The sequence below is a fragment of the Diceros bicornis genome, chromosome 8, assembly GCF_020826845.1.
Source record: "Diceros bicornis minor isolate mBicDic1 chromosome 8, mDicBic1.mat.cur, whole genome shotgun sequence".
In the NCBI taxonomy this organism is placed as follows: Eukaryota; Metazoa; Chordata; class Mammalia; order Perissodactyla; family Rhinocerotidae; genus Diceros; species Diceros bicornis.
In genome coordinates, this window is record NC_080747.1 from 14,286,464 (window position 1) to 14,302,138 (window position 15,675).

Consider the following 15,675-nt stretch of genomic DNA (forward strand, 5'->3'; position numbering starts at 1 on the left):
TTCTGCCTGATACACATGTATCAAGTAAGGGAACAAGTGAAACAAGCCTCATTTGATTTAAATAGTTTAAACAGACAGGAAGCAAAAAAGAACACTGACATTTTAATGTCAAGTAAGCATATTCAAGCTACCAAAGAAACACTGAAATCACAAGCCAGCAAATATATTCCAACCTGTCTGATAAATGATTTAACTGTTACAATTCTAAAGAGAGCTTTCCAATATTTTATATATATCTCGTTTATTGAACATGAAAGAACTTCTGAAGTCTTGAGAACAGCAACAAAATAAGGAAGAGCAGAAGCATAAAAAACTGTCCTCCTCTGCCTATAGTAGACAAGGAGAATGTATTATAAAGTCAGGGAGAGATTTGAGAATAGAATGGCAAAAAGGAATGCCTAATAGAAAAACTAGCTCTACAGTGACTGACAATCCTAATGTCCCTAAAAATATGAAGAAAAATTAAGAATAAAGAAAGAAATAATCAAGAATGAAACAGAGATTGACAGAAAAAACTTGTGTGTGAGAAAAATTGAAACATTTTAGATCTCTGTTGCAAATTTTAAGCGACAAAGTATACCAATATTACCTTTCTTTCGAAAGAGTGCATTTAGGTAATTTTCTGCTTGGCATTCAATCTTTTCAGTGTTGGACTGGCCCTGAGATGATAGTTCCTCCGTTGGTGTTGACTGTGAAGAATCAAGAGATGGTATACAATCCTAAAATTATAAGAAAACAACATAAAAAAATCATTTTATTTAAACGTAGGATTCCATTAAAAATGGCAAAAAAAAATAAATTCTCTAAATGCTCATTTGTTCTACCTTTTAAATTATCAAATTACATAGAGAGAACATAAAATTTGGGACAGGAGTCAGAAAAAAAGAAATTTAGCTCTGACAGAGGGCTAAATTAGCCTTATTCGTTAGCAAAATTTATAGTCAAAAAAGGGGGAAGAGCAGATAAATATATTGCTGAATAAATTCACTATATAGCATGCCAATAATGTAATACCTTCAGAGAGTTTTAACAACAAAGCAGATATGTTTACCCACTAATCTGACCAAAACGGGTACAGGTTCTCAAGTTGTCATTTCTTCTCAGACCTTCTCACAACAGTACATAAGGAATTAGGACTTCCCACTATACAAGAAGATGCTGCTTGCATAGTTCATGCCCTGTTTACAGTAGACACTTACATTTAATCGTTTACATAGGAGACAATTATGATATCCAAAAGACTTCAAGAGAAAGTGAAAGGCTAAAAAGTACTACCACATTATCCTCCAACCACTGATTCCTAAGAAATCAGACTAGGGTGGTCTCAGATCAAACTAGGCCTCCAAGCTCACCCTTGCCTACCTACATACAAAACAGATTTGACCTGAACTTCATGAGTCACGGAACTATAAGAAAGAAATGTGAAATAAGTAAAAAAGATGAACGTTTTGGGATTTTTATCTGCAAGTTAAACTAAATGTTAGACTTCTAACATAAGACTTAAAAATATTCTTCTCATTACCAAAATCAAGTATTTAAGTTTCCACTGTAAGTCACAAATTTGCAGAATAAATTAAGTTAGGAAAAAAAAGAATTGTGTTACAATTGTGCAATTAGTTTAAAAATAATTTCATAGCACTAAAACTTACACTGACTGCTTCTCTCTGTAGGTTACAAAATGAACATTTTTCATCCATAGACCAGTCAGTCAGCTCTTCTGGTTCACAGTCTTTAAAAGAGGGAAAAATATTCATTAAATACACTAACTTTATTAAAACAAATAAAATTACCACTCTCCACAGCAATGGATATCATATAAAAAAACTAACTACTAACAGTAGGGGAAAAAGCCTAACTTGAAAATTAAACTGATGACATCTCAAAAGAAACAGAGAAGGCTGTAAGGAGAGTAATTTTGTACTATTAGCAAGAACAATGAGCTGGTTATAAATTAACTTTCCAACAATAGGGGTTTAAGCATCATCTAGCCTCCTGAAAGATTCAATTTATCATTGTCTACTAATTTTATTTTTATTTTCACTATGAAAGAAATCAGAACACATATGGAGATATGGGGAAGAAAGGAATAAATTTGTACATCGTGAAAGACAATAGAAAACAGAGAAATGGAATAAAGCACCAGAAAAGCCCACAGATTTGAGAAAATGGAATGCTGTCCAAGAAAAAAGTAGAAATCCACAGCTAAAAAGTCAGATCCGATTTTTTGTTACATTGTTTAAAGGCTTTGCTGCAAGAGTTAAGAGCAAAACGCAGGTAAACAAAACACAAAACATGGATTTTTTTTCTCCATAAGAATGTTCCTTATAATTCAACTACCGTAATATATTAGACAGTTTCTGGAAAACAAACATTTTCTAATGAAGAATTTTTGAAGGTATAATAACACTGCCATCCTAACTATACCTGGTATAGATAATGATTTTTCAAATTTCTTGCAGGCAGAAACTCTCCCCGATTTCTTTTCCCAAATAAATTCATATGCAGAACCTCAAATACATAAAGCCATTATCATCTGAGGCAGCTACACTAGGACTAATTTGAAAAGCACTGGTGTACCACAGTAATTTTCTCTCATACTTTTTTTGAAATACATAATGAAGTTGAATATATGTTTCTGCTAAACTACACAGAACATAAGTTTACCTTTTTTGAAATGATAATGAATAAATACTAGTTAGGATCAGCACCCAGGATACTCTTGCATCAATCCAGTTATACAGGTCAGCATAGAAGATAATATATAATTTGTTGGAGTATAAACAGTGCAGTGATGGCTTCCTTTGATTTTGGCAGTGGTCTAGAAAAATTCCTAATATTTATCTAAACTTGGAAAGGGTAGGGAATGGGAACATAAGATCCAGTACAGGGTCAGGGAAAGATAATTGGATTTGAAATCTCCAAAAATCTGGGAAGGAATTTACTAGCTGTAACCTTGTCAAGCCATAAAGTTTTTGTTTCAATGTCCTCATCTGTAAAATAAGGATCCCATCACCTAACTTATTTGTGGATCAAATGAAAAAATGTAAAAATACTTTATAGACTATAAAATACCATGCAAAGGCTAATTACTAACAAAGTAGAATCATCGGTCATTATTTTTTAAGTTCTGTACCATCACACATGTATTTAACAAGGTTCGTCTGCAGAAGATGGATAATTTTAATTTAATATTTGCTGAGGAAAACTTATCACTTTCTGTGAACAACCTGACAAAACAAAAAGTTTAAGCAATCTATCCAATTAAAAACCTAGAATTGTAGCTATGTAGGTTTATATTTATTTCAACCTTTCACTCCATCACTAGAACATAAGCATACATTCACACTCCTGAATGCAGGGTCGTGCAGTATCTCTTACTAGGGAGGTAGAGCTCGCTGACCATGGAATGAATATGGGAGAAATGACAGTATACAATTCCAAGCTGAGGCTTTAAAAGGCATGGCAAGTTCCTCCACTTCTCTTGAGCTTCCACTATCCAACATGGGAAGAACTTGCCCCATATAGCCATTACTCCTTCAGTCTGGGACCAGGAGTCATGAGAAGATGTGATCCCCATCCACAGCCTGGAGTCCAGCAAATCAGATCACCCATAAGCAAGCACTAGATTTAGGAGCTGTTTGTTAAGCAGCAAGCCTGTAGCAAAAACTTGACCCATATGCCAAACATAACATAATTTTGATAGGTCAAGGAAATCTTACTGCTTTTTTATTATGACTTCATGAATAGGGAATATGTAAGGAATCTAGCATTGGGATTTTTGAAAAATAGCTGGTAGGCCTGGAAAAGGGGTATTTTTAAAAAACGGTTGTAACATTCCATGAAGTTTCAGTGATATGTTGACTCAAGGGATAATAATTGAATTAATTAAAACAAGTACTAATTATAAGATAAAATTTGGCATGTTGAGATTATCATCACTTATTTTAGTTATTTTAGGAGAAGTTCTTTAAGGAAATGCTAATTAAAATAAATGCCTACATAGTTAAATAAATGGCAGTCAATAATCAATGATTATATAAATGCCATTAAATTTTGGTAGGTTCAAAAATCTATAATTTCACTTACAAATACTTAATAATCACTCTTTGTAAGGCAATTTTTTATTTTGACCCCAAAGAAATGACAGTGGGATACATTTTTTACATATGGGAAAACAGATTTTTAAAAATCAACTCTAGGCAAGATTTCTCCCTCTGTCCAGGTTATCTTCTCATGTCATAAAAATTAAATAAATACTACAACATTTTGAATCAGATATTCCTCTCTAAAATAAGTTCTCTCACTTTGAAATTTTAAAACATGAGTATAAGCTCAAAAAGGGTCAGATTATGTACCTCATAGAAATAGCATTATTAGTGAAAGGCAATGTCATCATGAAACTGATAGTAAATGACTATCAAAGATCAACCTTTCCACTATGGATATACATTCTTGTGGTCAAAGTCTGGCTCCAATTATTTTACCTAACCTATCTTAGAAAAATAACAGACTTTGAAACTAGAGAGCTTTGGTACTGAACCACAGGCTTTCCACATACTAGATGTCGCCTTGAGCAAGTAAACTACTCTGAACTTCAATTTCCTCATATGTAAAATGAGGATAATAATAACTGTATCTTAAGGCTGTAGTAAAAATTAAATAAAAATATATGCAAAACATCTAACAAGTCCAATAGATGTTACTTTCATTTTCTTCTAAACAGTCACACTTCTTTTGATTGTTTTTAATGAGAGGTTTTTATTTTTTTTTTGAGGAAGACTGGCCGAGAGCTAACATCTGTTGCCAATATCCCTCCTTTTTTCCCTTTTTCTCTCCAAAGCCCCAGTAGATAGTTATATGTCATAGTTGCACATCCTTCTAGTTGCTCTACGTGGGACGCCGCCTCAGCATGGTTTAATGAGCAGTGGGTAGGTCCGCGCCCAGGATCCGAACCGGTGAACCCTAGGGTGCTGAAGCAGAGTGTGCGAACTTAACCGCTACACCACTGGGCTGGCCCCCTTTTGATTGTTTTTATTCTCTTCAATACCCTTTAACAATAGGAAATAAATGTGGAGCTCCCAAAGACAAAGCCCAATGAAAAGTGAAAGAATAAAGAACCAGATTGTTCATGAAGGTCATAAAAAAGTGGCTATAACTATGTTATTTTGAGACAAGATAGTGAAGAGTGGGCAATGTAATTAAAAAATAATTTTTCACTATGAAACTACATATTAACTACACAGAAAAGTACAAAGGAAAAAAGAAAAACCATTTGTAATCGCATCATCCAGAGATAATGATTAACATTTTGCACTACATCCTTCCAGTTTATATTCTATGCCTTTTTAAAAATTAGGATGAGCTGATTCTTAAAAGATCAATAAAATTGATAAACCTCTAGCCAGGCCAACCAGAAAAAAAGAGAGAAAATATAAATTTCTAATATCAGAAATGAAAGATGGGCCATCACTACTGATCCTTTGAACATTAAAAAGATAATAAAAGAATATTATGAACAACATTAGTTGCCCACAAATTTAACTGTAGATGAAATGGATGAATTCCTTGAAAGACACAATCTACCAAATCTCACACAAGAAAAAATAGATAACCTTGATAGGCCTATATTTATTAAAGAAATTCAATCAATAATTAATAACTTTTCAAAACAGCAAGCACCAGCCCAGGCGGTTTCTCTACAATCTGTTCCAGGAAACAGAAGCAGAGGAAATATTTCCTCACTCATTCTATGATTCCATCATTATCCAAATACCAAAACCTGCCTTAATACACACTTCACCCAAGAAGATCTGCAGATAGTAAATAAGTATATGAAAAGATACTCAATATCATATGTTATTAAAGAACTGCAAATTAAGACAATGAGATACCACTATCTACCTATTACAACGGTTAAAGTCCAAAACGCTGACAACATCAAAAGCTGGCGAGGTTGTGGAGCAACAGGAACTTAAATGCAATGCTTGTGGGAATGCAAAATACAGTAATCCCCCCTTATCTGTGGTTTCGCCTTCCAAACCTTCAGCCACCTGTGGTCAACCAGGGTCCAGAAGCAGATGATCCTCCTTCTGACATACTGTCAGAAAGTAAATAGTAGCCTAATATTATGTCACAATACCTATGTCATTCACTTTACTTCATCTCATCACACAGGCATTTATCATCTCACATCATCACAAGAAGAAGGGGGGGGTGAGTACAGTACAATAAGTATATTTTGAGAGAGAGACCACATTCACATAACTTTTATTACAGTATATTGTTATAATTGTTCTATTTTACTAGTTATTGTTAATCTCTTACTAATTTACAAATTAATTTTGCCAAATTTATAAATTAAACTTTATCATAAGTATGTATGTATAGGAAAAAACATAGTATATATAGGGCTTGCTACTATCCATGGTTTCAGGCATCCACTGGGGATCCTGGAATGTATCTCCCATGGATAAGGGGGGACTACTGTAGTATAGGCACTTTTGAAGATAGTCTGGCAGTTTCTTACAAAGCTAAACAGTCTTCCCGTATGATCTAGCAATGGTGCTCCAAGGTATTCACCCAAATGAGTTGAAAAAATATGTCAATGCAAAAAGTTGCACACAAATGTTTACAGCAGCGTTATTCATAACTGTCAAAACTTGGAAGTGACCAAAGTGTCTTTCAAATAGATGGATGCATAAGTGAACTGTGGTACAAACAAATAAGGCAGTATTATTCAACAATAAAAAGAAATGTGTCTGGAAGCCATGAAAAGACTTAGAGGAATCTTAAATGAATACTGCTTAGTGAAAGAAGTGAGTCTGAAAAGGTTACATACTGTATGATTCCAATTATATGAAATTCTGGAGAAGAAAAAACTATAGAGACAGTAAACAGATCAGTGTTTGACATCAGTTGGAGACAGGGGAGAAGGTTGAAAACGTGGAATATAGGGGATTTTTAGGGCAGTAAAACTGAGTATGATACTGTAATGGTGGAGACATGACATTGTGCACTTGGCAAAACTCATAACTGTACAACACACAAAGAATGAACCTAACGTAAACTATGCGCTATAGTTAATGTATCAATATTGGTTCGTCAATTATAGCAGATGTACCACAGCAACAAAAGATGTTAACATAGGGGCAGGTAAACGAGGGAGAAAAAGGGAGTATATAGGAACTCTTACCTTCTACTCCATTTTTCTGTAAATTTAAAACTGCTCTAAAGAATACTATTAATTTAAAAAATTAGGATAATGTTATGCACATGCTTATTTATCACAAATATTTCCCATGCTCAAATATACTCCTAAACCAATTTTTAATAGATAAATATAATCTATAATTTATTTAATCAGTATCCTATTGTTGGATATTTAGCCTGTTTCTCCAATCTTAGTATTATTAACACCATGATGAACATACTTGGATAAATCTTTGTGTACACACTGATAAAAGCTAACATAATTTTATATAACTATAAAATAGTATTAGGTTCTATGGTTTTAATATAAATAATCATCAATTCATATTAGAAAACTAGACTTTTGAGTTAGTTAATACTAGGCCATGAGTTTCCTAGTAGGAAGAGATCCTACTTACTCGTTTTTCTTTCCTCATCGCTAATCACAGTACATGACACAAAATAAGTATTCAAAATATTTCATCTAATAAATCTTATTAAAAAGTAGTTGTCTCCATCATCATAGTGTTAACAGTTGGAAAAAAGCATATTAAGCCAAAAATATTAAATTTCAGTCAGTGGTATAAGTCTGGGGTTAGCAAACCTTTTCTACAAACAGCCAGATAGTAAATATTTTAGGTTCCGCAGGCCATGCGGTCTCTGTCACGATCATTCAATTCTACTGCTGTAATACAAAAGCAGCCATAGACAATAAGTCAACAAATGAGGGGCTGTTTCCAACAAAACTTTATTAACTGGACAATTAAATTTAAACTTCATATAATTTTCACATGTCACCAAATATTAATCTTTTGATTTTTTCCAACTATTTAAAAATGTAAAAACCATTCTTAGCTCACAGGCCATCCAAAAACAGTCACCGAGCTGGATTCGGCCCGCATGCTAAAGCTTGCAGAACTCTGATATAATCTCCCTTTGAAATGTAGACATGCCTAAAGAAAAACCAATAAGGATCTATCAGCCAGTTTACACAGACCTACTGCACTCTTTTCATATTTTTGTAAATATTCATAGACAAGGCAAGTAAATCAGATGATCCTATGGATGAAAGAAACTGGCTCCCAATATAAGACATGAGAAAGGAATGACTCAAGAAGAAAACAAGAGTGACTTTTTGCTTAATAGTCTTGTGACAGCAGAAAAAGTGAGTTTTGCGGAGATGGAGAAGGAAACAGGCATAGAGTACAGGGAACTTTTCTAGGAATGCATAAAAGTTCGAAGTTTATGACATTCAAAGCTTCTCTGGAGACTTCACTCCAAAAAGAAATAATAGTTTCCTCAAAAATATTTTCCTCAAAAGGACAAAAAGTCCCGAGAACAGATCAAAGAAGATAAAAAGCTAGGACTTCTGTTTTGTTTCCAACAAATTAAAAATTAGCAGCACTCAAAAGCTTCTTTCAAAACCATTCAATCTGGAGGTGGTTCTGAATCGAACTCAAGAATTAAAATACAACCCTCTCAAAACACTAACATATATGATACAAAAGTCTTTAAACTTAAAAACCTACTGTGTACCAAAGTCGATTTTCAGGGTAGCAGTATGAAATTTAGAATATATTTTTCCACAGAAACAGTAGCAGGTTTGCAAACTGAAACAAGTCTATTTAACATAAATGTAGTCAAAATACTATGCATTTAATTTTATAATAAAAAATAATTTAGAGTAATATACAAGACCCTTTGCTATCCGACTTATTTGGTTCTTGAGTTTTGGAGAGCAAATAAAAGGGTTCAGATTTCCAATGATTTATCTAAAAACATACACTAATCTATTTAATTCTTGCATACAAATTTGTATAGGGAAAAATACCTACACTTGTAGTCCTAGCATCTATACATTAAACCACTTTTAACAATGGTAACAAAAAAGAAGGACACTTACCTAAAAGAGGATAAGAAAGAAGCTGGAGATATCTATAATGGATAGCTTCTACATGCCTTTTCAAAAGGCTCTCCACTTTGACAGCACTGGTTTAATATTCTTTCAAAACATATGGCTGTCTTCATCCTTGTATACATACCAATTTATTACTATACTATCATCATTCTTAAACCTATAACTTTGATTAGAAGCTTTTTTAAATTCAAAAAAGCAAGAAAAAGGTGGAAGAATTTACCTAAGAAATCTAGAGAAAAGTGAAAATATCTGGGGTAAAAGAGGCCAATGAAGCAAAGATGTGCCTATGTTTGAGAAAAAGACTCAGTTTCCAAGCTTAGCTAATTTTATAACTCCCGCATCCCCCAAAAAAGTACAAAAGAGGACATAAACTACAAGATCTATCTGAATTAAAAGAATAAATGGAATAAGATAAACAGCAATGGAGTATTAAATTAATTAATTAGTTAAATTAATTATAAGAGATCCACAATGAAATATTGTGCAGCCATTAAGAATGATGATCCAGGGGCCAGCCTGGTGGCACAAGCGGTTAAGTGTACATGCTCCACTGCGGTAGCCCAGGGTTTTCTGGTTCAGATCCCGGGCACGCACCAACGCACTGCTTGCTGAGCCATGCTGTGGCAGCATCCCATATAAAGTAGAGGAAAATGGGCATGGATGTTAGCCCAGGGCCAGTCTTCCTCACCAAAAAAAAAAAGAGGAGTATTGGCATCGGATGTTAGCTCAGGGCTGGTCTTCCTCACAAAAAAAAAAGAATGATGATCCAGAACTTTATATACCCTAATGATATACTAGTGAACAAACACACAGTAGGCACAAAAACTATACTGTACATATAGTATATACTACTTTAATAACAGAATAAATACATACAAACACATTTGACATTTATATAAAAATGTTAACAGCAGTTATCTGTGGGTCATGGGACCAGGGGTAATTTTTTTCTTTCTGGTTTATATGTATTTTTAAATTTCCTACAATGAACATGTGCTACTTGTATACTAGTCTAAAAATAAAATACAAGCATTTATTTCCTTAGAACATTCTGCCCTTAGTATAATTATAAACAACTAATTTCTGAGGGAACATAAATATATACATATAGACATACATAACTATATAAATAAATAAATGAAAGCAGGGGAAGAGATCGAGTCACAAGTTGCAACTTGGGTTATGAGAAGGCAGTTAAGTATAATGCTGACTTCTGATATATGAATGAGGACAGCTGGTTAAGAATGGAAGGCTGAAGAAAAATCAAGCATAAGCTAAATTCTTGTTTCTTTAGATTTTTCTTTTGTAAGCTCAGAAAAATAGGTGAAATTACAATTAGCCAGTATTGCCTATAAATATATCAGGTAAAAATATTTACTTCAGTGTTAAACTATGATAACTGAGAAATGATTAAAGTTAAGACATGTAAGAGAAAGATCTTAGCCATAAGAATGATAAAACACTAGAACAGGCACATTTGTAGTCTCCATCCTTAAAGTCATGTTCTGCATGGATATCATTCATCTTATTGAAGATGGGTAGCTGGGACAAATGATCTTTCATAGATACTTTCAGCTCTATGATTTATAACTCAATTATCCTGCTCAACATTAATAAAGAAAGAGTAGAAAACTTCTGACTACTCCCACCATCACTATCACTCCCTCAACTCAAAAAGACTTATTTTTACAGAAGAGAGAAGGACCTTTAGAGACACGTTGGGTCTTACTAGAATGGAACGTATCAGAGTAGAGTAGTAGGTAACAGAGTTAGCATATTAAAATTGACCAAATACAAGATTCAGAAATAATTCAATCAAAATAGAAAATCTATACTAGCTCTACCCATTTTGTAAATGAATTGTACTATAAAATTTCAGATGTCTACAAAAACGTTCTTAGTGTTCTACATTTCCAAAGCAAGCAATAAAACAACTCAACTATGGTATCACGGCAATTACATCACAGATCAAAATCTTCCACCAGTATTTATGCTAGAGCGTTTAGAAGAGGAAGCTATAATAAACAACAGTATTATACACAGATATAAAACTGTGAATGCACATGACAGGATTTTTCAGAGTGACAATCTGAGTTCTAGGCTGCTTGTATCATGAGCAACAGGAGATACTTATTTAATTGAACCCCTTTAAATCCTCTTTAAGAATAAGTCAAGGCATGTAATATATAAAATAACAAAAACCAAATTTCACCATTGAGCCAAAAACAAACTTCATTTTCTACCTTGATCAGTATACTAAAATTTATTTTAAAGATTATAATAACATTATGTAATAACAGGAATAATATTTGGATTTTATTTATTCATTTAAAAATATTTTCTAATTAAACAAGATCACAAATTCATGTTTAATATAAAGTTAGTGCAGAACAACCATTTTTCATTTGTTAAATGGGACAGTTTAAATTTTAAAATAAAATTAAAAAAAAAACATTACCTTCAAATAAACTGAGGTCTCTTCGTAGCCGTGGTCCATAAAGCCCTTCTAAAATACTCTCAAAACCTGTGTTATTAAAAAGAGAAAAGTATATTAACCACTGGAAAAGCTTAATTTTACAATAATCAAAAATTATGAACTCTATATGAATGAGAAAATTATAAATTTAACATACTTTGAGGTGTCAATATACAACACAGTAAACAGTCACACAATAACTATCAGAAATTACATGATTGTAAAGAAAAAATTCAAATGTAAATATTCAGTACTAAAACAAGTAAACACCTTTGTCATTTAGAAACATTACCAGGTTAAAATAGTATGGGTTAAAAAATTCTTGCTGTGAAAAATACGAAGTATAAAATTTAAACCCACTTGTAAAAATTAAAACACAACAATTTGTTCATGGCTAGGGACTTCCTTGTTTTAAGGGAAAAAATTATTGAAAATTTTGTCAGGTTAATAAAACTCTAGTTCATGAATTTATAGAGTGCTCTACTTTCTGGATATACTAATTTAAAGATTTTACAGTTTTCTTTTTGAAGTCTGTATCATATTCAATTTTAAGTAACTTATTGATAAACTATAAGGCATCCAAAGGAAAATGACTAGGATAGTGAAATAAGTGGGAAACCAAGAAAAGGAACTAATTTAGGGATGTTTAAATCGGGAGGAAAAAAAACTAAATGTAGCATGACAGATCTGAAAAATGAAAGATAAAGTAGATTTTTTCAGTGGTATTCCTAAATTGTAAAATAGTAGAAATACATCTACAAAAATATTTCATAAATCATAAGAGGCTTTTAAAAAACATTTTAACATCTCTGAAATCAAGATACATATCAAAATCAATAGTGTATCATACTCATAAAGTAGCAAAATGTTTTCATTTAGTAAAACAAGAAGAAATGATTCATCTTACAACTTATGATGTCTTAGATTTGACAAAGTAAGGTAGTTATCATGGTACTTGGTAAATATGTACTTAATAAAATCTTTGTGAAATGCTGTAGTACTAGTTCCCATGAGTGGAAATTTCAGGCAGAAAAGTGAATGAACTACCAACTGAGCGCGCTTTCAAGAATGCTAAAGAGGGGCCGTCCCGTGGCTTAGCGGTCAAGTGCACGCACTCCGCTGCTAGCAGCCTGGCTTCGGATCCCGGGCGCACACCAAAGCACTGCTTGTCAGGCGATGATGTGGCAGCATCCCATATAAAGTAGACGAAGATGGGCACGGATGTTAGCCCAGGGCCAATCTTCCTCAGCAAAAAGAGGAGGATTGGCATGGATGTCAGCTCAGAGCTGATCTTCCTCACAAAAAAAAAGAATGCTAGAGAAAAGACTTTCATATTGGGTAAAGACTCAGACTGAATGAACCCAAACTCTCTATTACTAAGATATTCTAATTCTATTTTGCTGTGATCAATGTGCTCCAAAAATAATATCACAAATAATTATTTTAGGATGTTATTCTGTGGTATATTGGACAAAATATATAGCCTCTCCCTATATAAGCCTATTGAATTTAAACAATGCACATTTCCTAGATTTAAGCCTGAAAAGAAGAAAGCAAAAACAGACCTATACTTTTGTTCTACTGGCTTTCTCAATTCATCACTAGATAAGACCAAGGTCTTACATATAGCCTGTTAAGATTTATTCACACTGCATAGTGTTAGTTATCATAAATGGTATCTTTAGTTAAAAGTTTTGTTTCTTGTAGGTTTACAGAAACACACTGATGTTTGTATATTGACTTTGTATCTGGCAACATTGCTAAACTCTCTACATACAATAATTTATCTGGAGATGTTCTACATACACAAATATATCACCTCTAGATAATGGCAGTTTTGTTTTTTTTCCTTTCCAATCCTCATTGCTTTCCTTTTCCTGTTCTTGTCTTACTGCCTTGGCTAGGACTTCCATTATGATATTGAAAATTAGTGGTGACAACGGGCATCCTTGACGTACACCCAATATAAATGTGGAAGCATTCAAAGTTTCATCATTAAATACAATGTTTGCCATATTTTTAAAAATAAATACCACTAATCACATTAAGGAAGTTCCTTCTATGTCTAGTTTGCTAGGGGGTTTTTCCTACCATGAATGGATGTTGAATTTTATCAAACTTATTTTGAATCTATTGAAATGATCATGTCATTTTTCTTTCTTAAATCTCTTAATATGGTGAATTACACTCAATGTTAAACCAACCTTCTTCCATTCCTGGGAAAACCCAACATTTTCATTAAGCATTTTTGCTGGGTTTCCTGTCCTCACAGTTCCTTTAAAATTTCTGCATCTATGTTCACCACTGAGACTGGTCTGAAAATTTCCTTTGTATTTGTCAAGTTTTGATATCAATGTTATGCTACCCTCATAAAATGAGTGGCAATGTTCTTTCTTTTTCTACTCTCTGGGAAAAAATTAGGAAATGTAGGATGACTTGCTTGAATATTTAGTAGAACACGCCAGGGATGCCAACAGGGAATAAAGATTTTCTGAAGTTTTATTACTGATCAAATTTATTTAACTGTCATAGGACTATTCAGGGTATTCAATTTCTTATGTTAGTTATAGTTTTCTGGGAACTCACCCATTTCAACTATATTTTCTAATTTATTTGCATAAAATGTTTTATTGTATGCTTTTACCTATCTAATGTCAATCAGCAGTCATGTCCTTTTTGCTTTTCATTCCCTACTTCGGTTACTTATACTTTCTTTTCAAGCTCATTAGAAGTTTCTCTCTTTTTTTCACATTTAAAAATAACTTTTTTTGATCCCTTGATTTTCTCTACTGTATGGTTGTTTTCTTATCCATTAAATTCTGCTCCTGCTTTTATTTCTTCTTGCCCTCTGTTTTGAGTTTATTTTGCTCTTATGTTAACTTCCTGAAATGGATGTTTAGTTCATTAACTTTCAGCCTTTCTTCTTTTCTAACATATGCATTTAAAGCTATCAATTTCCATCTAAGTACTTCTTTAAGCCACATTCAACAACTTTGGATATGTCATTTTTTTTTATCATTCAGTCAGAATATTTCCTAATTTCCATTACAACTTTTTTTTTGGATTCGTGGTCTTGAGATATGCAGGAAGCTAGATATGAGCTGGGAGCAGGGTTACTCCGCCAGGTGCAGCCACCTAATTGCTGGGCAGTGGCTCTTCGGATGTGCAGCACTCCCCCCAACTGACACCAAGGTCACTCCACTAGGTGCAGCATCCTAAGTACCAGGAGGCGGCTCTTCAGAAGTGCAGCACTCCCCCCAACCCTGACCAAGAGTAGCCCCCAGCCTTATTATACCCTCATCTGCACTGCGGTTTTGACCCCCCTTGTGGGGGATCACCGCCATAACAGTTCCGGAGATACCTACTTAAGGAAGAAATCTCCCCCTCCCGACATGGGGGTGGAGACAATACTCCTATTGGCACACGTTCCAAGACTCTCACTCACCCCCAGGACCTGACCTTCCAAAGCGACTGATCACCACAACTTTCGTGCAGTTGCTCCCCCTTCAGCCTGCCCGCCCTCTCCCCTTGGGGGTGTACTTTCCCTTTGTGTGTGCGCTTTCAAATTCTTTTGTGTCTGTGGACCAAGAACCTGGGACCCCCCCCTGCACCGATCTGACCAGTGCCGGTAACAGCTTTAGAAGCGTATTTCTCAATTTCCAAATATACAGGGATAGTCTACCCTTTTAATAGATTTCCAGTTTAATTACATTGTAGTCAAAGAAAATGCCCAATATAACTTCAATCCTTTGAAATTTTCTGAGACTGTTTTTATGGTTGATACAGGCAATTTTTGAAAATTCTCTATATATGCTTGAAAAGAATATGTACTCTAAGATTACTGGATGCAGCATTCTATATTTGTTCATTAGGCTAACGTGTTAATTGTGCTCTTTAAATAATCCTTCCTCATCTTTGTTTTTTTATGTCTGCTTGTTCTAACAATTGTTGAGAAAAGTATGTAAAATCTTCTATAAAATTGTGACTTTGTCTATTTCTCTTTTTTATTTCTTTTGCATTTTTGCTTTATATGTTTTTGAGGCTATATTATTAAGTGCTTATAATTTTTATAATTGGTATATCTTCCTGGTGA

At 33.6% G+C, this 15,675-nt stretch overlaps 1 protein-coding gene across 17 annotated transcripts in view; it reads right to left on the bottom strand.

The window, feature by feature from the left end:
* Positions 1 to 15,675, bottom strand: part of LCORL (ligand dependent nuclear receptor corepressor like) — a 158,072-nt gene that overhangs the window by 104,432 nt on the left and 37,965 nt on the right. For 14 of the 17 annotated variants that reach the window (XR_009220937.1, XR_009220942.1, XM_058546795.1 and 11 more), the window contains exons 2-4: positions 11,565 to 11,630; positions 1,650 to 1,729; positions 590 to 719 (exon numbers count right to left, since the gene is read on the bottom strand). Coding sequence is in view for 12 of the 17 variants with exons in the window: in XM_058546795.1 (XP_058402778.1) it covers positions 590 to 719; positions 1,650 to 1,729; positions 11,565 to 11,630 (276 nt within the window). In the remaining 5 variants the exon portion in view is untranslated. The remainder of the gene's footprint in view (positions 1 to 589; positions 720 to 1,649; positions 1,730 to 11,564; positions 11,631 to 15,675) is intronic. The other 3 variants (XR_009220938.1, XR_009220939.1, XR_009220940.1) reach the window with 1 other exon arrangement.